The 27,629-nt window shown below is 35.4% G+C and overlaps 1 protein-coding gene across 4 annotated transcripts in view; it reads right to left on the reverse strand.

Moving 5' to 3' along the window:
• SPATA6 (spermatogenesis associated 6) overlaps positions 1 to 27,629 on the reverse strand; it is a gene marked incomplete at its 5' end in the record, with an annotated part of 155,871 nt that overhangs the window by 5,189 nt on the left and 123,053 nt on the right. For all 4 annotated transcript variants that reach the window (XM_079698371.1, XM_079698369.1, XM_079698370.1 and 1 more), the window contains one exon: positions 4,636 to 4,727. In XM_079698371.1, the coding sequence (XP_079554497.1) occupies positions 4,636 to 4,727 (92 nt within the window). The remainder of the gene's footprint in view (positions 1 to 4,635; positions 4,728 to 27,629) is intronic.

The following is a 27,629-nucleotide window of genomic DNA, read 5'->3' on the forward strand; positions in this document are numbered from 1 at the left end:
TGATATTTAATAATAAAGAGTTTCAGCAAATGCAACTGATCATTATTAATAAAAGACCCAATTTTAATATTTGAACTAGTTTTTTTAAATTGAGCTCCTACTACATGTCAGAGACCTTGATGGGCAGTCAAAAAACAAAAGTAAGCAAAACATCTGTGCCTCATACTTAACAGAAGGGGGCAAAACAGACATATAATGAAGTGATCACTGTGAGATAAATATTGCTAATTGAAATTATATATGTGAGAGGAAGTGGCAGGATAAAGGAGAAAATGACTAACAGTCTGCTGAGGTCATAAAAGGTATCTCAGAAGAGGGAATAACTTGAATTTAGTCCTAAAGAATGAGTAGGCATTCATTAGAGGAACAAGAAGATGCTGGTTATTCCAGACATCATACTGTAACAGAACCAAGGCACAAATTAGTCTGAAATATCAATAAAAATACCAGGTAACACAAAATCCAAAGAATTCAAATTAGATTTGAGCAATATTTTCTCACTTAAAACTGAAAGCTTATTCTTAGTTATTCAAGAGACTTTAAGTCTATATATTATTTAGACTTCTTTTCTTTCATTTATTAGTACTAAAGACATCTTGGTAAATTCATCAAGTTAATCAGATAGTGAGCAATGGGCAGGAAATGAAAACTATAGTCAATCTGTGTTATTCAAAAATATATAGTCAAAGTTTAAATTACTCAGTTTGAGATTCTGTTATAAACAATTTCATAATTAAAGCATTTATATTGAGCATATTCTTACTGCAAATAATCTGCAAAACATGCACAATAGAAAACAGTTTATATCAATAGCTAGTTCCATAAAAGAATAACACAGCTAAAAATTTGGGGCAATAGTCATAAAAGGCCAAGTCATGTTCTAAACATGAAATTAAAATTATTTTTATCTTCCCCTCTCTTTTTGTGGCCAACTCCCATCTACATGAAGCATCACCTCATGCCTGGTCTTTAGTTAGGACTAATGATCAAGTTGAATAATGATGCCAGAAGTGTACTACAGTATAGAGAAATTTCAACATCCTGAAAACTGAAGAAATTTGAAAAATATAGAGAAGGTACTAAAAGGAGAAAGAGCATCCCAGGGCCCTGGAAACTGGCAAGGCTACCACAGCAAATGTCTAAAATTTTCTGAAACATAGGCAATATGAAAGTTGAAAAGGACATCTTCATGGGTAGTAAATTCTTTCCCCAATCCAGCTCTCAAATCCGAAATTATTGGATGTAAAAGGTCACTTAATAACTCCTTGATAAGAGATTTCTTTCAAGAATTTCATTCTCAAAGGTGATGGAAAACACAGGACAGCTAGCATGGATAGGCTGATGCCTGGAAGATGAAATAACAAGCACTCTAATTTGCCATTCTGCTCTTCCTGCAGAAAACATGGAACATCTGCTGTACTCCATGGCTGATAGCCACATTGTATATCTAGATCATAAGATAAAGGATTGACTCCTGGGCATAGTTTTTACTGGGAAAAATATGAAAGAAAATAATTTCTATCTCTTCATGAATATTCTCTATTTGACTGTCATTATACTTATCTTTAGTTCTTTAAACATAGCTGCTACATCCCCAGGGCTGCCTCAGGGGGTTTCTAGTAACTCATTTTTCATGTGTATGGATCACACTTTACTGTTTCTTTGCATGTCTCATAATTTTTTGTTGAAAACAACAATTTAGATAAAAATTGTAGCAACTCTGGGTTCTCACTCCTTACCAAGTTGTTTTGGATTATTTGTTCAGTGACTTGCCTGGACCTATGCTGTGAAGTCTGTTTCCCTTGCACTGTGTAGCTGCTGGTGTCTCTTCATTTTTTTTCTTTTTTTTTCAATTATTGTTTCTATTTTTAAGCTTGGCCTCCTAGGGGTTGCCCCTGCGTCAACACAGCTTGATGACCAACAAATGATTGGTCAGAGTCAATAATCCTATAACGTTTCCATCTTTTGCCAGTGGACCTATGTGTGGCTTAGGGAATACATTCAAAGTTTATCTGGTTGATAAACCTGCCCTGGAACTTGCTTTCTGCCTTCATAAGGCCTCACACTCAGCCATGGAGTAATGGCTCCCTAACATGCTCTCTGGTCTCTCCTGAACACGTTTACAGCCTTATACATACACATAATGTTCTGGACTACCAGGGATACATAGAACTTAATCAAGGACAACTGTGGCTATCTTGTCCTTGGATTTTTGTTGTCTGCCCCAGTAAGCAGTAAGACCTCAAGCCCTCCCTTATTGTTTGCCAGTGGGATCATTATTGTTTCCATTAATCCCCCCACACATGAAATTTCCTATGCTATGCGCCATATAAAGTCAGTCCCCTCTAGCAGCAGAGTTGCTTGTCTTTTGGCGTGACTGCCCCAGTAGAACTTTTGTGCTGAGGAGCTGGGGGTTGGGGGGTGGGGACTGGAGCTCCAGGCAAAATGCCACAGACTCCTACTGCCCTCATTGAGCTTCAGTAGATTTTCTTGATAAACGCTTCTTAATTTGTTATATTCCTTTGGTCAATTTCCAGAGTTCTTAAATTGTTGTTTTTGACAATTCTGTTCAATTTTATTGCTTTCGGAGGAGAGGATTTGCTGAGCTCCTCACTCAGCCACTCCAGAGGTCCATGCAGACTTCCTCTTGACCCCTGTGTCAATGGATGTCTGCAGAGGGGTAATTTTTAGCCAAGATCTCAAGTTCCCTCTTGATTTCTGCTGATAGAAGCCTTAAGGCAAGCAAGTGGGTGACTACTTTGAGTGTGGGTTCTCTCATCTTTGAGATGGAAAGTAGAATGGGGTGACTTCTTGGCCTACTATATAATATGACTTGGGGATAAAACTAAAATAATACCCTGATCAGTTCAGTAGCTTCTGGAGCTAATATCAAAGATACTCTTATAAAATGTCTTGAAGCACTGACCACTGTGTCCTATTGGTCCAAGTATGTCCTACTGGTCCAAGAGAAGCAGCAAGGAATATAAAGTAATCTCAGAAATGTGTAAGCAGAACTTTCCTGATGCTCTGCTTAACTCTCTCACTTGAGAGGTACTAAAACAGTCTCAGGTGACCAAAAGCTTAGCCATTAACATTGCTTGGTGAACTGGAAAAAGAACCAATACTAAGGTTTATGGCAAACTTTAAATAGAAACCAATGTTTTTCAAAATATGGTCCTTATATTACCTTCACTAGAATCATTCATGATATTTTTTAAATTGCAGATTTCTAGGTCACACCTCTGTATGTTAGGAACCAGAATCTATGGAGGTAGAAAGTAGAAATGTATATTTTTAAGAAGCATATTATTCATACAAAAGTTTGAAAATCAGACCCTTTGCTTTATCAACCCTACTCACTTCTTACCCCAATTAGAATTAATTACGTGGATACAGAACCCAAAATTGGGATGTTAATCCATATAATGGAAATCTAAGAATTAGAAGTGTAAGTAACAACAATAAAGGGTACAAATTCTTCCTCAAGGTATGCACTTTCTTGGCCCTTCATTTTCCCATTTGGATTGCTTCTTCTTCAAACTCATTTAAAATACACTACTTTCCTTCATGAGAGACCCAGGTTTCCTCAAGGATGGGAAGCAGTAACTTTGGACAGGAGTTCACACTTATACTCTGTGTAAGGGACAGAAGGAAGAGTCCTCACATGTTTATGGAATGCCTAGCCTAGTTTACCAGGGCAAAGATCAGAGATTTCAGTCCAAAACACCAGTTAGCAATAAAACATATTCCACTATCTGGAGCTTTTTTCTTACACTTGTTTTTCAGGAAACTCAGGAAGGTGGAAGCCATATAGTAATCAGTGGCATAGCATCAAAGGCCTCAGAGAAACTTTAGTTATATAAACTCACAATTTACATTCAGTTTTTAATACCACACTTAATGGCAATTAACACAAAGTTTTCGAAAGCTTTCATGAGATTTGCTAGTATAATTTTGAAAAAATTGTATTATTACTAACATTTCTGAAATTTTAGGCTAGAAGAACTGAATTTCTCTTATTAACATAAGAGAAAAATAAAAAAATAAAAATAAAACAGGCTTACTCATGATCTAAAATTTTTTTTTCTTTGCGGTACGCGGGCCTCTCACTGTTGTGGCCTCTCCCGTTGTGGAGCACAGGCTCTGGACGCGCAGGCTCAGCGGCCATGGCTCACGGGCACAGACGCTCCATGGCATGTGGGATCTTCCCAGACCGGGGCACGAACCCGTGTCCCCAGACTCTCAACCACTGCGCCACCAGGGAAGCCCTCATGATCTAAATTTTGAAACCTGTTGCTTCCTCATTTATTCAGGATGAGAATAAATACATCCTGAAATAAGTTCTGAATATGTGGATTTGCAAGGCAGCCAAATACACTAGAAATCTTAAGTAGGATGAAAGGCACCACCATTAATTGACTATATTTGTTTTCACTGAAAATTTTCAGTAAGGCAAACATTAAAATACTATAATAGGATTTTATATAGTTAAAATAAAATATAAATAAATAAATAAATAAATAAATAAATAAATATTGAGTCTAAATTTGCCACAAATCCTGCAGATTAAAAAGCAGGTTATTTTTATACTAACTATGAGAAGATCTCTATACACTGTATTAATCAAGCTCATACCTATACTCTGGGTCACTGTCATAGGCAGAGTCTCTATATAAAAGACCTCTTTTCAGGTCCAGTTCATCTTCTTTCTCTGGGTCTCTCTCATCCTGAAAAATTTAAAGATTTCCATTAATTTATTTTATAATTAAATGATAGCCATGTTTCTGTGGTAATTGTTCTCCCCCTCCCCCAATGTAAGGAACTGAATTAAATGCTAGATTTCTTAGGAAAGGAACAAAAGGGTAAGTGAGAATTTACTATTCTGTTCAATGAAACTAATAGAGTTTTATTATAGTCTCACTAATATTGCTTATCAAAGAATAGAAACACAGCAGATGTTTCTTGAATCAATGAATAAATAGGAATGGATACTGTGTCAAGATATGTAATAAGATGTGTAGTAGGTAATAGCTTACACATTGTTATGTAAACTCCTAAAAGATTATACCTGCACTCTGAAAAATAAGTATTTGGGAAAACTATGTAAATCTAAGCATTTTAACACATACCTATGACTTACGAAGGAAGTGATTTAGAATTATTACTTGTATACCAAAATGCAGTAACAAGCCACAAGAAGTAAAAATGAAAGGCAGGGTAGTTGGAATCAAAACACATGGCTCCTCCTCCTTCTATGGGCAGCCTGCTCTTTACTTCTGAGAGATCAACTCAAGGGCATAAGAAATAGAATTCTAAAGAGATAGCTTTGTAAACTATGTCATTCACAGCAAGGATGTTCTCACATATGGTAATTTTATATAATTTAGTATCAAATATCTTTCTCAACTACTAGCTAATACCCTTGTTCTGTAGTCAAACAGGAACAGAAATAAAGAGAACTGATGGTAAAAAGAACCAGTAAGCACAAACAGATTGCTGTAGGGGTTAGTATTAATAAGGTGGTCATTCACTTTATGTAAGAAATCAGGTGAACAAAGATTATCAAGAAAAATGATTCTAAAAATTTGGTGATGGCATGAAATTAGGAAGAGTTAAAAAATGTTAAGCAATAAATAATAGAGCAAGTTCAAAAATCACAGAAAATGTGTATATATGTTTAGAATTATTATAACTTCTAGGTGAATTGAGCCCTTTTACCGTTATGAAGTAACTCCATTTATTTCTATTAATGATTTTTCCCTTAACATCTTTTTGGTTTACCATTAATATAGCTACAATAGCTTCCCTTTAGTCAGTGCTTGGATGATATATATTTGTACTTTATTTTTAACTTTTCCTTATTATTATGTTTACATCTTTTACTTAAATAGTATATACAAGGATGTTGCTTATTTTTGTCCAGTCTGATAAGCCAATGAAGTAGAGCATTTACTCCATTAATATCACAGAAAATGTAATCAACTGTAATGAGTACAAAAGACACTGCAAAGGAAAGTGTAAGAAATAAGACACTATGTTAATATGTTTTCAATCTTCAGAAATAGAGTATATTGCAAGAAAAAATAAATGAAAGAGATTTAAATGATGTTGAATTTTAAAATTCTATCCTTGGAAAAAATATTAATTTCTAGACTATATGATAAGTGATATCAGACATAAACATAAATCAATATTCCTTGTTTAATTTTGTCAATACAGTTGAAAAAAATAATTTTTGACCAGGAGTAGTAAAAAATGTAGACTAAATTTTAAAAGTTTATATATGAAAAAAATACAAAAGGGCCTTAGAAATCTGAACCTCAATTATTCATTGAATAATACCCCTATTTTGAGCTGGGTACTTACTATCCTAGACTCTGAGGATAGAAAGTTGACTAAGACATGATTTCTGCACACATGTGGAATAAAGTTTGTCTATTCCGTGAATCTCTATGAGTAGAATGGATCAACAGGTAGAATTATTATGAGATATAATAAAGGAAAAAATGAGGAAGAACTTCCTAGTTAATAGAGCATTCTAAAAACAGAATGACTGTCTTAAGAGGGAGTAAGATCACAATCACTAAAGCTATTCGCATAGAGCACTAATACCTATCTAGAATCAAGGAGTTCAGGGAGGGGAATTCTGCCCCAAGAAACAAAATGGACTATATGGCCTTCATGGTTATTCTCTTCAAATTTTAAGACTATTTTGTGACATTTATATATATTCAAACACATACATATCTCTTATAAGCATCCTTGTGTAAGCATTTTTTTAAAAGATCAAGTTATAAAAAAGCAGAGAGGCAACAAACATCATACCTTATCATAAGCCATTAACTATGACTAAAACAAGTATTAGAAGAGATATCTCATTCCCATTAGTGCCAGAAAAATATATTTCCAGAGCATAGGGTAGTGATTCCCCTCTTATTTCTCATCAACATTCCCATTTGTCCACATGTAAACACAGGAAAAGATGGATGACACCAATATTTGTTCAGTTCCTTCAAGGTATCTAGGACTGAGTTAGGTACTTCTTAAATGAATATCTTGTAAGCCTTCAATAACCTTATGAAAAAGGCACTGCAACTTGGAAAAATTAACAACATGCCCAAAGATACAAGTTATTAAGTGGCAGAGCTGGAACTTAAACCCAGATCTAACTTTATTTACATTATACTGCTTCCTGAAATGCAAATAAGCTGGACTATAAAATCAAAATCTCCATTCTAAACCATTAGATTATTTTCCTGTATGAAAATTAAGCTCAAACTCTTTCAGCTAATATCTCTTCAGTTAGTTTTTTATGAGGGTATTCTGAAATAATTTAGCTCAGAAGAATCTTTTTTAGGATTTCCATGAAGAAACAGTTTTCTTTCAGCGAAAGTCATTAATAAAATGACGTATTATTAAAAGAAGCTGTGGACTCTCCTTCCCTGAAACTGGCAATAAGTTAAATGTTCTCTTAAGATTCCTGTCACCAATGATCACTATCTTATACATGTAACTGACATCATTCTTAGAACACCCCTGGAACAAAGAAATAAAAGATACCCATACATGCTTGCAAACTGAAAAATTTAGGACAAAAGTGATTCAATAGTCTATGATAGGGCTTCCCTGGTGGCGCAGTGGTTAAGAATCCGCCTGCCAGTGCAGGGGACATGGGTTCGAGTCCTGGTCCAGGAGGATCCCACATGCTGTGGAGCAACTAAACCCATGGGCCACAATGGCTGAGCCTGTGCTCTAGAGCCCGCGAGCCACACCTACTGAGCCCGTGAACCTAGAGCCCGTGCTCTGCAACAAGAGAGGCCAATGAAATGAGAAGCCCGTGCACCACAATGAAGAGTAGCCCCCGCTCGTCGCAACTAGAGAAAGCCTGAGTGCAGCAACGAAGACCCAATGCAGCCAAAAATAAATAAATAAATAAAAAAAAGCAGCAGCCAACCCACAGCTGCAGTCAGTTTAAAAAAAAAAAGTCTATGTATGATAAAGCAAGAACTAAAAGGTAGTCATCTCACTAATTAAATAGTACTTAATAAAACATACACCTGTCATTCTCAAATGAAATTCTCATATATAGCTAAAAAACCTATAAGATGTGTTTCATTGCTATCAAATTCAAAACATTATTTATAACGAAGTGTGTACAAGAACAAGAATTCCAATAGAATTTAACCACTAGTTCTAATTTGCATTATCACCCTGGACAATTAATGCTTCAATTTCCTAAATTGTAATGTAGAGAAAATTTAGAGTTGTTCAAAGTCACAAAGATAAGAAGTTGCAGAGCCAGCCTTGAACCAGGTTTTTCTAATTCTATAAACTGATTTATATTGTAAGTATAACAGAGGATAATAAAGTCTAAAGGGAAGACCACTTAAAGAACACTTAAATGCTAATTTTTACAAACTTCTGGAGGCAGAGTGTGGAAAAGCACATGTGATGGTTAATTTTATGTGTCAACTTGGCTTAGCCATGGTACCCAGACATTTGGTTAAACATTATAATGGATATTTCTGTGGCACTTTTATGGATGAAATTAACATTTAAATCACTGGATTCTGAATAAAGCAGATTGCCTTCCATAATGTGGGTGGGCTTCATCTAGTCAGTTGAAGGCCTTAATAGAATGAAGACTGATCTCTCCCCAGGAAGAAGGATTTCTGCCAGCAGACTGCCTTTTTTTTTGTTTTTTTTAACTTTTTATTTTATATTGGAGTATAGTTGTTTAAAGATGTTGTGATAGTTTCAGGTGTAGAGCAAAGTGATTCAGATATACATATACATGTATCTATTCTTTTTCAAATTCTTTTCCTGTTTAGGTTTTACATAATATTGAGCAGAGTTCCCTGTGCTATACAGTAGGTCCTTGTTGGTTATCCATTTTAAATATAGCAGTGTGTACTTGTCAATCCCCAACTCCTCAAACTATCCCTTCCCCCCACTCTTCCCCCCTGGTAACTATAAGTTTGTTCTCTAAGTCTGTGTTCATTTTCAGTTTCTGTTTTGTAAATGTTCATTTGAATCATTTCTTTTCAGATCCCACATATAAGGGACATTATACTATATTTCTCTTTCTCTGTCTAACCTACTTCACTCAGTATGACAATATCTAGGTCCATCCATGTTGCTGCAAATGGCATTATTTCATTCTTTTTAATGGCTGAGTAATATTCCATTGTACATATGCACCACATCTGCTTTATCCATTCCTCTGTCGATTGCATTTAGGTTGCTTCCATGTCCTGTCTATTGTAAACAGTGCTGCAATGAACACTGGAGTGCATGTATCGTTTTGGACCATGTTTTTCTCCAGATATATGCCCAGGAGTGGGATTGCAAGATCATATGGTAGCTCAATTTTTAGCTTTTTAAGGAATCTCCATACTGTTGTCCATACTGGCTGTACCAATTTACATTCCGACCAACAGTGTGGGAGGGTTCCCTTCTCTCCACACCCTCTCCAGCATTTATTGTTCATGGATTTTTTGATGATAGCCATTTTGACTGGTGTGAATTGATATCTCAGTGTAGTTTTGATTTGCGTTTCTCTAATAAGTAGGCATGTTGAACATCTTTTCATGTGCCTCTTGGCCATCTGTATGTCTTCTTTGGAGAAATGTGTATTTAGGTCTTCTGCCCATTTTCTGATTGGTTGTTTGTTTTGAAGATATTAAGCTATATGAGCTGTCTGTAAATTTTGGAGACTAATCCCTTGTTGGTCACTTCATTTGCAAATATTTTCTCCTAATCTGTGGGTTGTCTTTTCATTTTGTTTATGATTTCTCTTGCTGTGCAAAAGCTTTTGAGTTTAATTAGGTCCAATTTGTTTAATTTTGTTTTTATTTCCATTACTCTGGGAGACAGATCAAAAAAGATACTGCTGCAATTTATGTCAGAGAGTGTTCTGCCTATGTTTTCCTCTCTTGACACTTTATTCAACATAGTTTTGGAAGTCCTAGCTATGGCAAACAGAGAAGAAAAAGAAATAAAAGGAATCCAAATTGGAAAAGAAGAAATTAAACTGTCACTGTTTGGAGATGATATGATACTATACATAGAAAATCCTAAAGACACTACCAGAAAACTACTAGAGCTCATCAGTGAATTTGGTAAAGTTGCAGGTTATAAAATTAATACACAGAAATCTGTTGCATTTCTATACACTAGCAATGAAAGATCAGAAAGAGAAATTTAAGAAACAATCCCATTTACCATCACATCAAAAATAATAAAATACCTAGGAATAAACCTACCTAAGGAGACAAAAAACCTGTACTCCAAAAACTATAAGACACTGATGAAAGAAATCGAAGACAACACAAACAGATGGAAAGATATACCATGTTCTTGGATTGGAAGAATCAATATTGTCAAAATGACTATAATACCCAAGGCAATCTACAGATTCAATGCAATCCCTATCAAATTACCAATGGCATTTTTCACAGAACTAGAACAAAAAATCTTAAAATTTGTATGGAGACACAAAAGACCCCAAATAGCCAAAGCAATCTTGAGAAAGAAAAACGGAGCTACAAGAATCAGGCTCCCTGACTTCAGACTACACTACAAAGCTATAGTCATCAAAATACTATGGTACTGGCACAAAAATAGAAATATAGATCAATGGTAGGATAGAAAGCCCATAAATAAACCCACGCGCCTATGGTTAATTAATCTACAACAAAGGAGGCAAGACTATACATGGTGGAAAGACAGTCTCTTCAAAAAATGGTGCTGGACAGCTACATGTAAAAAAATGAAATTAGAACATTCTTTAACATCATACACAAAAATAAGCTCAAAATGGATTAAAGACCTAAATGTGAGACTGGACACTGTAAAACGCTTAGCAGACTGACTTTGGATTTGAACTACAACTCTCTCCTGAGTAACCAGCCTGCGTATCAGATTTTGGACTCACTAAGCCTCTGCAATCACATAAGCTAGTTCTTTAAAATTTCTTTCTCTCTCTCTCTGTTATACACATGCACACACACACACACACACGCACACACACACATCCTGTTTCTTCTGTTTCTCTGGAGAACCCTAATACAGCATGAGAATGAGAAACTCCTGCCACATATTAGTTAGAGCCTTCAGTACCTCACTTTCAACAATGGATAGAACAATCAGAAGATCAACAAATAAACAGAAGACTTGAATAACACTATAAACCAATGAGACCTAACAGGCATCTACTGAACACTCTATCAGACAACAGCAGAATATACATTCTTCTCAAATATACATGGGAAATTCTCCAGAAGAGACCATATTATGTTAGATCATAAAATGAGGCTCAATAAATTTAAAAGGACTAAAATCATACAGAGATGTTTCCTGGCCACAATAAAATGAAATTAGCGAATTAAATCCATTATTGAAAACTGTCAAAGATGGGCTTATTTAAAACATTTAAGAAATAAATAATCTTACACAAACTCTTGCAGAGAATAATTGGGAATATTTTCCAACTCATTTTTATGAGGCCAGCCAAAACCTGAGAAGGACATCACAAGATAGGAAACTTACATACCAATCACTATCATTAACTTAGATGTACTAGGAAAAATATTAGCAAATTGAAACCAGTGGTATATTTTTTAAAAATTATGACCAAGAATTTTGTTCCAAGTATGCAAGTATGGTTTAACATTTGAAAATTAAGTAATTTACTGCATTAAAATAAGGAGAAAAAGCATATAATCACCTCAATAGATGCAATATGATAAAACTCATACATTTGTAATTTTTTAAAAATGCTTAGAAGATAAGGAATATAAGAAACTTCTGTAATCAGGAAGAGAATGCCCACAAAAAATCTACAGAAATCATCATACTTAATGTTGAATTATAAAAAGCTTTCTTCTTTGGATGGCAAACAAGACAAGATACCCTTTCTATAACCACTTCTATTGGATATTGGAAACCCTGGATAGTGTAATAAAGCAAAATAAATAAATAAATAAATAAAAGGCATAAAGATTAAAGAGGAAGAAATAAAAATGTCATTATTTACAGATGTTATGATTACATATGTAAATACCCCCAAATCTACCATCTATTAACATTAATATGTGAATGTAAGGAGGTCACTGGATACAAGGTCACTATACAAAAATCTATTCTAAGAAGTCATCATACCAAGAATAAACAGATGACAGAATTTTGACAGATACAATTTATAATAGCATAACAAATATCAAACATCTAGGATTAAATCTACCAAAATACATGCATGCCTTCTAAAATAAATCTGTGACATAATTGGAAGAAATACTTTAATTTTAAAAGTCACCATTTTTAGGAATTGAAAGACTCAGTGCTGGTAAGATATCAGTTCTCCCCTAATCAAAGCACAGATTTAATGTAATCCCAACAAAATCCTAGCAGGGTTTTTAAAACTGAAAAGTTGACTCTGGAATGCAGATAAAAATACAGAGAACCAAGAATAATCACAGCAATCTGCAAGCAAGAATAAAGCTGAAGGACTTATGCCATGGGATATCAAGAGTTATTATAAACCTACAGCAATTGAGAAAGTATGGTATTAATACAAAATTAGACAATTAAACCAATGAAATAGAAGAAAATTCAGAAACAGACTCATATCATATGGGGATAAAATGAATCTTGATCCAAATCTCACATTATACATACAAATCAAATCCACATGCATTGTTGATTTAATGTGAAAGGCAACACAATTAAAGATTTTTTAAATAGGAGAATATTTTTAGAACCATGGTTAGCCAAAGTTTTCTTACATGGGGTAAAGAAAGTGCTAACCAAAGTACTAACCAAAAGAACCAAAGTAACCAAAGAACCAAAGTAACCAAAAGTAACTGAGCTACATTAAATTAAGAACTTGTATTCACAAAAGGACTCTTGTTAAAAAAACAAATATGCAAGTCATAGATTGAAATATATTCATAATATAAAACATGCCCATCAGAAAATGCCCAGGAATGAAAATAAAAGACCTTAAGAGACATATGGCACACAGAGACCAAGTCTAATGTGTGCTTTTTGAGAAGCACTATAAATGTCAAACTGAATAAATACAAAGAAAACCACACCTAAGTGTATAATATTTAACGGCTCAAAAGATATGACAAAGAAAAACAAATCTTTTAACAATTGCCAGAGAAGGGTATTCCAGGAAGATGTTAGTGGCATTGTGGTGGGCAAAATAATGGTTCCCAATGATGTCCATGCCTTAATTCCCAGAATCAGTGAATATGTTACCTCACATGGCAGCAGGGGATTTTGCAGATTTGATTAAGGTTAAGGATATTGATAAGAAGAGACTACCTTGGATTATTTGGGTGGGCCCAATCTAATCAAATGAGTTCTTTAAGGCAGAGAAAAACTTTGTGGCTGTGGTAAGACAGAGGGAGATGTGACTAAGAATAAGAGTTAGGGAGATGCAATGTTGCTGGCTTTGCAAATGGAGGAAAGTGGCCACAAGCCAAGAAATGTGGGTGGTTGCCAGAAGCTGGAAAAAGCAAGGAAATGGATCCGCCCCTGGAAACACTAAGTAGAAAACAAACACCTTGATTTTAGCCCAGTGAGACACATGTTGAAATTCAGGTCTACTGAAATGTAATATAATTAATTTGAGCCACCAAATTTATGGTAATTTGTTATGGCAGCAATAAAAAACAAACACACAAGAGGTACAAATCTCCTCGTAAAACATACAGAAATTTTTTTTAGGTTAGGTGAAATAACTCATGGCAGACCAATGCTCTTGCTAAAAACTAGAAAAGCCAGAAAAAAATAAAAAGTTTATATTGTTTAAGTTATTAGAAAGGTGCAGACAAGTGGGCTAATGATATGCACTTCTGTTTTTCTTCAAAGCATTTGCACATTCTGAGCATGGACAAGAGGCTGAGAATCAGGGCTTGGATTAGGACAAGGGTCATTGCTGTGACAGAGAGAAATTAAGAAAGCTTTTGATGGTTGTAGGAGAGTGGGGTGATGAAACTAGAGTTTTATGAGGCCTTAGATAAACAACTAGTTTCTCAATCATGACATTTATTGATTTATGAAGCTGCCTGGGACTACTAGGTAGATAACTCAAAAGTATCTGAAAAGTAGAGCAGATATTAGTACAGTCTTATGGTGCTTAAGAAATAAAGATCTGCCAGGGCAAGAGGCCTTGAAAACACAAGAAGCAAAAACTCTAAAAGTAATATTGACACTTAAGGAACTGTATTTTTAGACTGAAGACTCTTAACAATCTGGACTAGCTAAGCTAAAAAACTTGGTCTTGGCTCAGGCAAAGCTTATTTCTGGGGACAGATTACCCAGCAAATTTTTTTTTTGTGGATCACACTAGGCTAGAGAGGTAAAACTGAAGACTAGAAGAGCCTCAAACACATGAAAGGTCCTTGTCAAGATATTTGCTAAATTTTGAAGGTGTGCCAGGTTGGGGGCAAAAAGTTAATCCAAAAATGACTGAAAAGCAAAAGAACTATCTCTTATAATCAGATAGTACTTAAAAGACAAACATCCATCAGGAAGAAAGACTTTGATAACACAGCAGGTGAGAGTTGAAAGCCCTGGAAAGTAGCGAATTGACAGTTGACCATTTGCAATCACATTTTCCCTGAGGACACTTATTTCTGAGAATAGCTGGAACTAGCCATAAAGCTGGTGCTGGTGGACAGAGAAACCAGCAGACATCTTGGTGACTATGCAGAACTGGTGTCACAAAAACAGAGACTAGAGGGGACTCAAATACATGAATAATTTCTGAAGCTCCCTGCTGTGGAAATATAAGGAACTAAGCCTAAAACCTCTGACAAGCAGGATGGAAACTGTCTCAGTTTCTTGGTACTGAGAAGACAAAGACATGAAAAGCTCTAAATTGAAAACACTGGAGGCTCATGCCTAAAAAAGAAGGCTGAACTGAGATTCAGCCAAAGTTTGATTAAAGGTAAACTGAGATTTACCAAAATATCAACATAGCCTCAACCCAATTCAGTCTCTTTTAAATCAAGGTTATCTGTCTATGATGCTACATGTCTAGTAGAGGAAAGAGGGAACCCTTTCATCACCTGGAAAAATCTGAACTTGTTGTAAACATAATATCTAAAATTTAATTATAGAATAAGTGGTACATAAAGAGTCAGAACAACGTGACTAGTAAGCAAAAGTAAAAAGACGAAGCAGATCACAAATTTAATCCAGGTATTGGAGTCAGGAAACAAGAACTTTAAAATAATTATGATCAACATGTTTAAGAAAATAAATGAAAATTTGGACAAAATAGAAATAAAGATTAAGGAGTTCAAAAAATTGGCATCTATAAAAATACATCAGAGCCATTTTATATCTAAAAATTAAGTAGCTGAAGTAAAAAAAAACTTAATAGATGGGTGAACAGCATATTGGAAACAGCAGAAGACAACATCAGTGAACTAGAAGATAGGTTCACAGGAAACATTCACAATAAAAGACAAAACAGAATGATAAATACAGAAAGGAATGCAAAACACATGTGGGAGACAATCAAAAGGAATAACAGATGTAACCGGACACACAAAAAGTAAGGAATAAAGGAGCAGTCATACAGCATATATGAAGAGATAACAGGATAGAATTTCCCAAACTAATTTATGTCAGGAATTTACATATTCAAAAAGCTCTGAGCATCCTGAGCATAAAACCAAATTTTTGAAAACAAAGGCAAGAGAAAATATTAAAAGAAGCCAGAGATAAAGGACATTACCTTCAACGTAGCAGGGGTAAGACTGACAACTGACTTCTCAAGGAAATGATAAAGCCATAAGATAACAGAATGACATTTTTAAAGTACAGGAAGAAAAACATCTGCCAACAATCTTTCACAGATTTAGTAAATATGTAAATAAATAATTAATAAATAGTAAGTTAATGAAAATAAGCAAATTTTCCAACAGTAGGCCTGCATCAAAAACACTAAAGAGAATTCTTCAGGCAAATGGAAAATGATCCAAATTAAAAAAAGAATCCAAAAATAAAGAGCAACAAAAAATATGAATATGTGGAACAATATAATTATTACTATAAAAAACAATATAGAGGCAAATATAAATGAACATTACTGTATATCAGTACTATCGATGCATTGTGGGATCTAAAATGCATGGCAACAATAACTTTAAAGGGGAAAGTGATGTAAATGGGGTGTAAGTGTTCTAAAATTCTAGCTTTATCAGGAAACCGGAAAAATAAAAAACTTAGACTATAATAAAGGATAGATGTATTTTATAGTAAAACTATTAAAATAATAATAAGCAAATATATACCCTAAATTAAAGGGAAAAAAGGGAATAAAAAGTCTGCTTGTTAAAGGAGGCATGAAGGAGATAAAAGCCCAACAATATCAGTAAATTAAATGATGACACCAAATAAAGCAGGGGAAAACTAAATAATGAAAAACCCAACTATATAAGACACAGAAAGGGTGAAAGTAAAAGGATGAAAAATAAAAAGCAACATTAACAAAAAGAAACTTGGTTGGCTATAATAAGTCAGATAAACTCTATTTGAAGGCAAAATCTTTCCTAGAGATAAAGACATTTTACAACAATGAATAGGTCTATCAGTCAGAACAAAAACACACTCTAAACCTGTATGTACCCAATAATAGCTTTAGAATATGCAAAACAAAACCATGAGACATTATCAATTCATACCTTCTGGAATAGCTATAATGAAAACAAACAAACAAACAAACAAAAAACCTACAAAGTACAGTGAATTAGCAAGGATATGTAGAAATTGGAACTCTCAATCACTGATACTGGAACAATTTGAAAATCTCTTTGGCAGTGTCTTCTAGAGAAGAATATGCACATTCCTTATGATTCAGCAATTCTATTTCAGGTATATGATGAAGAGGAATATGTACACATATGTTCATCAAAGAACATATACAATAATGTTGGTAACAGCACTATTAGTATTAGCCCCAAATAAAAAGTAGAATAAATTGATAAATTATGGTATTCTTATTAGAATAGTATTAAAACAGGGGCTGACAAACTCTTCTTGTGAAGGGCCAGATAGTATATATGTTTTGTATGTTATGTGGTCTCTATCACAATTACTCAACTGCTGTTGTAGCTTAAGAACAGCCATAGATAACATATAAATAAATGAGCCTACCAATGTTCCAATAAAATTTTAAATGATATTTAAAACTCTGAATTTTGCCTATAGGCCATAGTTTGCTGACTCCTGCTATATAGCAATAAAAATGCAGTATATGCATGTCACAAACGTAATGATCAACCAAAGAAACCAGATGCAAAAGAAGAAATACTGTGTGACTCCATTTACGAAATGTTCAAAACCACACAAAACTAATCTATATGTGGTTAGATATTAGAACAGTGGGGCACATAATGATGGAAACAAGGCACCAGAGGCACTTCTGGGGTGTTAGTAATGTCATGTCTCTGACTCAGATGCTGTTCACACATGGGTTCACTTTGTGAGAACCTATGCTGTAGAATTTAGGATTAAAGTATGTTATACTGAAATTTTTTAAAAAGTTAAGGACCTAGAATATAGTACTTTAAAAAAATCCATGGAAAACATCTGCAACAAAATGAAGTGACAAGATATTCACATGAACCCCAAAATATGAGATGAGAACAAACCACAGTTGTTACAAGAGACATTTTGGTAACATAATCTCTGGAGGAGAAATCAGAGGAAAGCACTGAGGTATCTGATAAATCAGGTAACTTCAAAATAACAAAAGAGAGTTTCACTCAAAAGCTCAGAAGTGGGGAAAAAAACCGTCAGTAGGCCAATTTAAGAAGAGCAACTGGAAGAAGTTTTCCTACTTCCATAGTGATGAGTATGAAGGGTTTACAGGAAATTCTGAAGGAGCTAGAGCAGTCTGGGACCCATTACCTCTCAAAACTAACATGCCAAAGTCACCTTTCAAGATAAAACTTTACATTGAATAAAAACATCTGGGAAAAGAATCCAGAATGATCAGGGAAGCAAAATTAAAAGAAGAAAAATTCTATATAAAAGTTGGGAAGAAAAAGCAAGCCTGGAAATCTCTAAGTTGCCATATTTAGGAACAAATGACAAAAACAGAAGAAAAGAGCTCTCAAGCTACAAAGTTAGAAGAGTAAATCTAAATCATATGTCCCTTCTAAAAGTTCAGGAAAAAAAATTCACACACACACAAATCATCATACATGGGTAAACTTCATAAAAAGTTTTAGGAGGGGAAAAAAAGACAAAAAATCTTCATTATGAAAACTAGAAAAGAGATAATTTATTTTGTTTCTCAAATATGGACAGTGCCACAGAGAAAACAAACAGATGAAGCAGTTTCTCTTTTTAGAAGTATTCCAGAAAATAAAGAATGGATGTCAAAATTGTAATAGTAACAGTTTTGTATGTCCTATGCAATGCATCTTGGAATTGGAATTGCTATGAAGAGACAGAGAGACATAGAGGTAGAGATAGAGAGAGAGAGAGAGAATATGAATGAATATGAATGGATCAGGCATTATATGGTCAATGATGAAAGACACAGCATGACTCTTGAAAATAAAAACTGAATCTGATTAAGCTTCTAGATACCCTGACAAATTTAAAGGTAATACTGAAGACAAAAGAACATGTTTAACAACACCAAGGGAATGATATCAGCAAAATCTTATGAGAAATTCAACAGGACAAATGATACAGTGCTTTCAATAAATAAAATACGCCAGAGGAAAATACAGTGCAGAACAAAAGAGAAATAGAGAAGGAGCCTATGGACTAATAGAAAATTAAAAGATACATTAAAAGAGGAAACAAGATGGCGGAGTAGAAGGACATGCTCTCATTCCCTCTTGTGAGAACACCAGAATCACAACTAGCTGCTGGAAAATCATTGACAGGAAGACACTGGAACTCACCAAAAAAGATACCCCACATCCAAATAGAAAGGAGAAGCCATAATGAGATGGCAGGAGGGGCACAATCACAGTAAAATCAAAGCCCATAACTGCTGGGCGGGTGACTCACAGACTGGAGAACACTTTCACCAAAGAAGTTCACTCACTGGAGTGAAGAATCTGAGCCCCACGGCAGGCTTCTGAAACTGGGGGTCCAGAAACGGGAGGAGGAATTCCTAGAGAATCAGACTTTGAAGCCTGGTGGGATTTGATTGCAGGACTTCGACAGGACTGGGGGAAACAGAGACTCCACTCTTGGGGGGAACACACAAAGTAGTGTGTGCATCAGGACCCAGGGGAAGGAGCAGTGACCCTAGGGGAGACTGAACCAGACCCACCTGCTAGTGTTGGAGGGTCTCCTGCAGAGGTGGGGGGTGGCTGTGGCTCACCGTGGGGACAAGAATACTGGCAGCAGGAGTTCTTGGAAGTATTCCTTGGTGTGAGCCCTCCCAGAGTCTGTCAGTAGCCCCACCAAAGAGCCCAGGTAGGCTCCAGCGTTGGGTTGCCTCAGGACAAACAACCAACAGGGAAGGAACCCAGCTCCACCCATCAACAGTCAAGCAGACTAAAGTTTTACTGAGCTCTGCCCACCAGAGCAACAGTCAGCTCTACCCACCACCAGTCCCTCCCATCAGGAAGCTTACAAAAGCCTCTTAGATAGCCTCATCCACCAGAGGGCAGACAGCAGAAGCAAGAAGAGCTACAATCCTGCAGCCTGTGGAACAAGAACCACATTCACAGAAAGATAGACAAGATGAAAAGGCAGAGGGTTATGTACCAGATAAAGGAACAAGATAAAACCCCAGAAAAACAACTAAATGAAGTGGAGATAGGCAACCTTCCAGAAAAAGAATTCAGAATAATGATAGTGAAGATGATCCAGGACCTTGGAAAAAGAATGGAGGCAAAGACCGAGAAGATACAAGAAATGTTTAACAAAGACCTAGAAGAATTAAACAACAAACAAACAGAGATGAAGAATACAATAACTGAAATGAAAACTACACTAGAAGGAATCAATAGCAGAATAACTGAGGCAGAAGAATGGATAAGTAACCTGGAAGAGAGAATGGTGGAATTCACTGCTGTGGAACAGAATAAAGAAAAAAGAATGAAAAGAAATGAAGACAGCATAAGAGACTGCTGGGACAACATTAAACACAACAACATTGGCATTATAGTGGTCCCAGAAGGGGAAGAGAGAGAGAAAGGACCAGAGAAAATATTTGAAGAGATTATAGTCGAAAACTTCCCTAACATGGGAAAGGAAATAGCCACCCAAGTCCAGGAAGGGTAGCGAGTCCCATACAGGATAAACCGAAGGAGAAACACGCCAAGACACATAGTAATCAAATTGGCAAAAATTAAAGACAAAGAAAAATTATTGAAAGCAGCAAGGGAAAAATGACAAATAACATACAAGGGAACTCCCATAAGGTTAACAGCTGACTTCTCAGCAGAAACTCTACAAGCCAGAAGGGAGTGGCATGATATACTTACAGTGATGAAAGGGAAGAATGTACAACCAAGATTACTCTACCCAGCAAGGATCTCATTCAGATTCGATGGAGAAATCAAAAGCTTTACAGACAAGCAAAACTAAGAGAATTCAGTACCACAAAACTAGCTCTACAACAAATGCTAAAGGAAATTCTCTAAGTGGGAAACACAAGAGAAGAAAAGGACCTACAAAAACAAACCCAAAACAATTAAGAAAATGGTAATGGGAATATACATACCAATAATTACCTTAAATATGAATGGATTAAATGCTATAACCAAAAGACACAGGCTCGTTGAATGGATACAAAAACAAGACTCATATATGCTGTCTACAAGAGAACCACTTCAGACCTAGGGACACATACAGACTGAAAGTGAAGGGATGGAAAAAGATATTCCATGCAAATGGAAATCAAAAGAAAGCTGGAGTAGCAATACTCATATCAGATAAAATAGACTTCCAAATAAAGAATGTTACAAGAGACAAGGAAGGACACTACATAATGATCAAGGGATCAATCCCAGAAGAAGAGATAACAATTATAAATATATACACACCCAACATAGGAGCACCTCAATACATAAGGCAACTGCTAACAGCTATAAAAGATGAAATCGACAGTAACACAATAATAGTGGAGGACTTTAACACCTCACTTACACCAATGGACAGATCATCCAAAATGAAAATAAATAAGGAAACAGAAGCTCTAAATGACACAACAGACCAGATAGATTTAATTGATATTTCTAGGACATTCCATCCATAAACAGCAGATTACAATTTCTTCTCAAGTGCACACAGAACATTCTCCAGGATAGATCACATCTTGGGTCACATATCAAGCTTCAGTAAAGTTAAGAAAACTGAAATCATATCAAGCATCTTTTCTGACCACAACACTATGAGATTAGAAATGAATTACAGGAAAAAAAAGTCAAAAACACAAACACCAAAAAAACAAACAAACAAAAAAAATTGGGCTTTCCTGGTGGCGCAGTGGTTGAGAGTATGCCTGCCAATGCAGGGGACATGGGTTTGTGCCCCGGTCTGGGAAGATCCCACATGTTGCAGAGCGGCTGGGTCTGTGAGCCATGGTTGCTGAGCCTGCGCGTCCGGAGCCTGTGTTCTGCAATGGGAGAGGCCACAACAGTGAGAGGCCCGTGTACTGCAAAAAGAAACAGAAACAAAAACAAAAACAAAAACAAAAAATACCCACAAACACATGGAGGCTAAACAATATGTTACTAAATTACCAAGAGATCACTGAAGAAATCAAAGAGGAAATCAAAAAATACGTAGAGAAAAATGACAATGAAAACACGACGATCCAAAACCTATGGGATGCAACAAAAGCAGTTCTAAGAGGGAAGTTTATAGCTATACCAGCCTACCTTAAGAAACAAGAAAAATCTCAAATAAACAATGTGATCTTACACCTAAGGGAACTAGAGAAAGAAGAACAAACAAAACCGAAAGTTAGCAGAAGGAAAGAAATCATAAACATCAGAGCAGAAATAGATGAAATAGAAAGAAAGTAAACAAAGGAAAGACCAATAAAACTAAAATCTGGTTCTTTCAGAAGATAAACCATTAGCCAGACTCATCAAGATAAAGAGGGAGAGGACTCAAATCAATAAAATTAGAAATGGAAAAGGAGAAGTTACAACAGACACCGCAGAAATACAAAGCTTCCTAAGAGACTACTACAAGCAACTCTATGTCAATAAAATGGACAACCTGCAAGAAATGGACAAATTCTTAGAAAGGTATAACCTTCCAAGACTGAACCAGGAAGAAATAGAAAATATGAACAGACCAATCACAAGTAATGAAATTGAAACTGTGATTAAAAATCTTCCAACAAACAGAAGTCCAGGACCAGATGGCTTCATGGGTGAATTCTATCAAACATTTAGAGAAGAACTAACACCCATCCTTCTCAAACTCTTCCAAAAATTTCAGAGGAAGGAACACTCCCAAACTCATTCTATGAGGCCACCATCATGCTGATACCAAAACCAGACAAAGTTACTACAAAAAAAAAAATTACAGACCAATATCACTGATGAATATAGATACAGAAATCATCAACAAAATACTAGTAAACAGAATCCAACAACACATTAAAAGGATCATACACCATGATCAAGTGGGATTTATTCCAGAGATGCAAGGATTCTTCAATATACATAAATCAATCAATATGATACACCATATTAACAAATTGAAGAATAAAAACCATATGATCATCTCAATAGATGCAGAAAAAGCTTTTGGCAAAATTCAACACCCATTCATGATAAAAATTCTCCAGAAAGTGGGCATAGAGGGAAGCTACCAACATAATAAAGGCCATATAGGAAAAACCCACAGCAAACATCATTCTCAATGGTGAAAAATTGAAAGCATTTCCTCTAAAATTGGAATAAGACAAGGATGTCCACTCTCACCAGTATTATTCATTGTTTTGGAAGTCATAGCCATGGCAATTAGTTAAGAAAAAGAAATAAAAGGAATCCAAATTGGAGAAGAAGAAGTAAAGCTGTCACTGTTTGCAGATGACATGATACTATACATAGAGAATCCTAAAAATGCCACCAGAAAACTGCTAGAGCTAATCAATGAATTTGGCAAAGTTGTAGGATACAAAGTTAATGCACAGAAATCTCTTGCATTCCTACACACTAATGATGAAAAATCTGAAAGAGAAATTAAGGAAACACTCGCATTTACCATTGCAACAAAAAGAATAAAATACCTAGGAATAAACCTACCTAGGGAGACAAAAGACCTGTATGCAGAAAACTATAAGACACTGATGAAAGAAGTAAAAGATGATACCAACAGATGAAGAGATATACGATGTTCTTGGTTTGGAAGAATCAATATTGTGAAAATGACTATACTACCCAAAGCAATCTACAGATTCAATGCAATCCCTATCAAATTACCCATGGCGTTTTTTACAGAACTAGAACAAAAATCTTAATATTTGTATGGAGACACAAAATACTCTGAATAATCATAGCAATCTTGAGGGAAAAAAATGGAGCTGGAGGAATCAGACTCCCTGACTTCAGACAATACTACAAAGTTACAGTAATCAAGACAATTTGGTACTGGCACAAAAACAGAAACATAGATCAATGGAACAAGATAGAAAGCCCAGAGATAAACCCATGCACCTATGGTCAACTAATCTACAACAAAGGAGGCAAGGATATACAATGGAGAAAAAACAGTCTCTTCAATATGTGGTGCTGGGAAAACTGGACAGCTACATGTAAAAGGATGAAATTAGAACACTCCATAACATCATACACAAAAATAAACTCAAAATGGATTTGTGACCTAAATGTAAGACCAGAAACTATAAACCTCTTAGAGGAAAACATAGGAAGAACCCTCTTTGACATAAATCACAGAAAGATCTTTTTTGATCCACCTCCTAGAGTAATGGAAATAAAAACAAAAATGAACAAGTGGGACCTAATGAAACTTAGAAGCTTTTTCACAGCAAAGGAAGCCATAAACAAGACGAAAAGACAGCCCTCAGAATGGGAGAAAATATTTCCAAATGAATCAAAGGACAAAGGATTAATCTCCAAAATATATAAACAGCTCATGCAGCTCAATATTAAAGAAACAAACAACCCAATCCAAAAATGGGCAGAAGACCTAAATAGACATTTCTCCAAAGAAGACATACAGATGGCCAAGAAGCACATGAAAAGCTGTGCAACATCACTAATTATTAGAGAAATGTAAATCAAAACTACAATGAGGTATCACCTCACACCAGTTAGAATGGGCATCATCAGGAAATCTACAAACAACAAATGCTGGAGAGGGTGTGGAGAAAAAAGGAACCCTCTTGCACTGTTGGTGGGAATGTACATTATTGATACTGCCACTATGGAGAATAGTATGGAGGTTCCTCAAAAAACTAAAAATAGAATTACCATATGACCCACCAATCCCAGTACTGGGCATATACCCAGGGAAAACCATAATTCAAAAAGACACATGCACCCCAATGTTCACTGCAGCACTATTTACAATAGCCAGGTCATGGAAGCAACCTAAATGCCCATCGACAGACAAATGGATAAAGAAGTTGTGGTACATATATACAATGGAATATTACTCAGCCATAAAAAGGAACGAAATTGAGTCATTTGTTGAGACATGGATGGATCTAGAGACTGTCAGAGTGAAGTAAGTCAGAGTAAAGTAAGTCAGAAAGAGAAAAACAAATATCGTATATTAAAGCTTGTATGTGGAACCTAGAAAAATGGTACAGATAAACCGGTTTGCTGGGCAGAAGTTGAGACACAGATGTAGAGATCAAACATATGGACACCAAGGGGGGAAAGCCGTGGGGGGGGGTGGGCATGGTGGTGTGCTGAATTGGGCAATTGGGATTGACATGTATACACTGATGTGTATAAAACTGAAGACTAATAAGAACCTGCTGTATAAAAAAATAAATTAAATTAAATTAAAAATTTAAAAAAACACTAATACTAAACTTTCTTTGGGTTATTTGTATGGAAATGTGTTAATATAAATGTTTCAGACATTATGTGAAATTCCTAAAAATGTTATATGTTCTGGTATAATGTTATAAGTCATAATTCTAGTTATTTTAAAATGTATATCTCAGAAATAACTAAATTTCCTTGTCAATTGCATTATTATGAACTTTCATCGAATCTTTAACTGTGGTCATTTTTAAGTCTTTTGTCATTTACAGATAGTTCTGGGTGTACTCTGATGCTTTTGCAAAAATATTCCTACAAAAGGGTTTCATCTTCAAGGAATTCATGGAAAAGACTCTGACAAGTACAGGTTTCTGGTAACTGATTATACTGCTGAACAGAATGAATAAGCATTTTCAGAATTCTAATGGAAAACTGATGAATTCATAAAAGTGCTAACAAAAGATCAAGATAAAAAAATTAATTACATGGGACTGAGTGAACTGATGAGGATGATTATAATTTTGTGACTTTCTGTTTGAATAATAAAAAAAAATACATTAAGAACCAATATTGTTAAAGTGGCCATACTACTTATGGCAATCTACAGATTCGATGCAATCCCTATCAAAATACCAATGGCACTTTTCACAGAACTAAAACAAATAATTTTAAAATTTGTATGGAAACACAAAAGACCCCAATTAGCCAAAACAATCTTAAGAAGAACAGAGCTGGAAGAATCAAACTCCCTGACTTCAGACTATACTACAAAGCTACAGTAATAAAAAAAAATATGGTACTGGCACAAAACAGACACATAGATTCATGCAACAGGATAGAGAGCCCAGAAATAAACACACACCCTTATGGTAAATTAATCTTTGACAAAGTAGGCAAGAATATACAATGTAGAAAAGACAGTCTCTTGAATAAGTGGTGCTGGGATAACTGGATAGCTACATGTAAAAGAATGAAATCAGAACATTCTCTAACATCACATACAAAAATAAGCTCAAAATGGATTAAAGACCTAAATGTAAGACCAGATACTATAAAACTCCTAGAGGAAAACATAGGCAGAACATTCTTTGATAAATCACAGCAAGTGTTTTGGATCCACCTCCTAAAATAAAGGAAATAAAACCAAAAATAAATAAATGGGACCTAATTAAACTGAAAAGCTTCTGCACAGCAAAGGAAACAATCAACAAAACAAAAAGACAACCTACTGAATGGGAGGAGAAAATATTTGCAAATGATATGACGGATAAGGGATTAATATCCAACATATATAACCAGCTCATACAACTCAACACACACACACACACACACACACACACACACACTCACACACATCCAGTTAAAAAATGGGCAGAAGAACTGAAAAGACATTTTTCCAAAGAGGAAATACAGATGGGCAACATGCACATGTCAATATCGCTAATCATCAGAAAATGCAAATCAAAACCACAATGAGTTATCACCTCATAACTGTCAGAATGCCTATCATCAAAAAGAACACAAATAACAAGTGCTGGTGAGGATGTGGAGAAAAGGGAACCTTCCTACACTGTTGGTGGGTATGTAAATTGGTGTAGCCACTGTGGAAAACAGTATAGAGGTTTCTCAAAAAACTAAAAATAGAACTACCATATGACCCAGCAATTCCACTCCTGGGTATAAATCTGAAAGAAAAAGAAAAACCAAAAAGATACATGTACCACAATATTCATAGCAGCATTATTTACAATTGCCAAGATATGGAAGCAACGTAAGTAGTCATCAAGAAGTGGCCGTAAAGAAGCTGTGGTATAGATATATACAATGGAATACTACTCAGCCATAAAAAAGAATGAAATTTTGCCATTTGCAACAATATGGATGGACTTGGAGGGCATTATGCTAAGTGAAATAAGTCAGACAGAGAAAGACTAACACTATATGATAGCACTTACACGTGGAACCTAAAAAATAAAACAAACCACTGAATATAACAAAAAAGAAGCAGATTCGCAGATATAGAGAACAAACTAGTGGTTTGCAATGAGGGGAAGGGCAATATAGGGATGGGAGAGAGGGATGTACAAACTACTGGGTGTAAGATAGGATACAAGGATGTATTGTACAATACAGAGAATATAGCAAATATTTTATAATAACTGTAAATGAAGTGTAGCCTTTAAAAACTGTATTAAAAACTTTTTTTAAAAAGAAAGAAATGCTCACTTGGGGGATAATATTATAAAAGTAAAGAAATAATTTCCATAAAAATCAGGATACTGGATTGTTCTTATGGATGAGGGAGGGTTGTGATATTAAGGGACTACAGAGAGGGCTACTGGGATGGCTGGCTAGATTCTATATCCTGATGGGGCAGGTGGTTAAGATGCTCATCTTGGAAAAAATCATCTAGCAACATATATCTTATGCAATATTCTGTATTTGAGTTATAGTTATCAGTTTTAAAAGCATAAAAATTAAAAATGACATGTTCAGGACTTCCCTGGTGGTCCACTGGCTAAGGCTCTGCGCTCCCAATGCAGGGGGCCCGGGTTCGATCCCTGGTCACAGAACTAGATCTCACGTGCCACAACTAAGAGTTCGCATGCCGCAACTAAAAGATCCCACGTGCTGCAACTAAGACCTGGCACAGCC

The sequence above is a fragment of the Hyperoodon ampullatus genome (genome assembly GCF_949752795.1).
Source record: "Hyperoodon ampullatus genome assembly, chromosome: 2".
NCBI classification, from domain to species: domain Eukaryota; kingdom Metazoa; phylum Chordata; class Mammalia; order Artiodactyla; family Ziphiidae; genus Hyperoodon; species Hyperoodon ampullatus.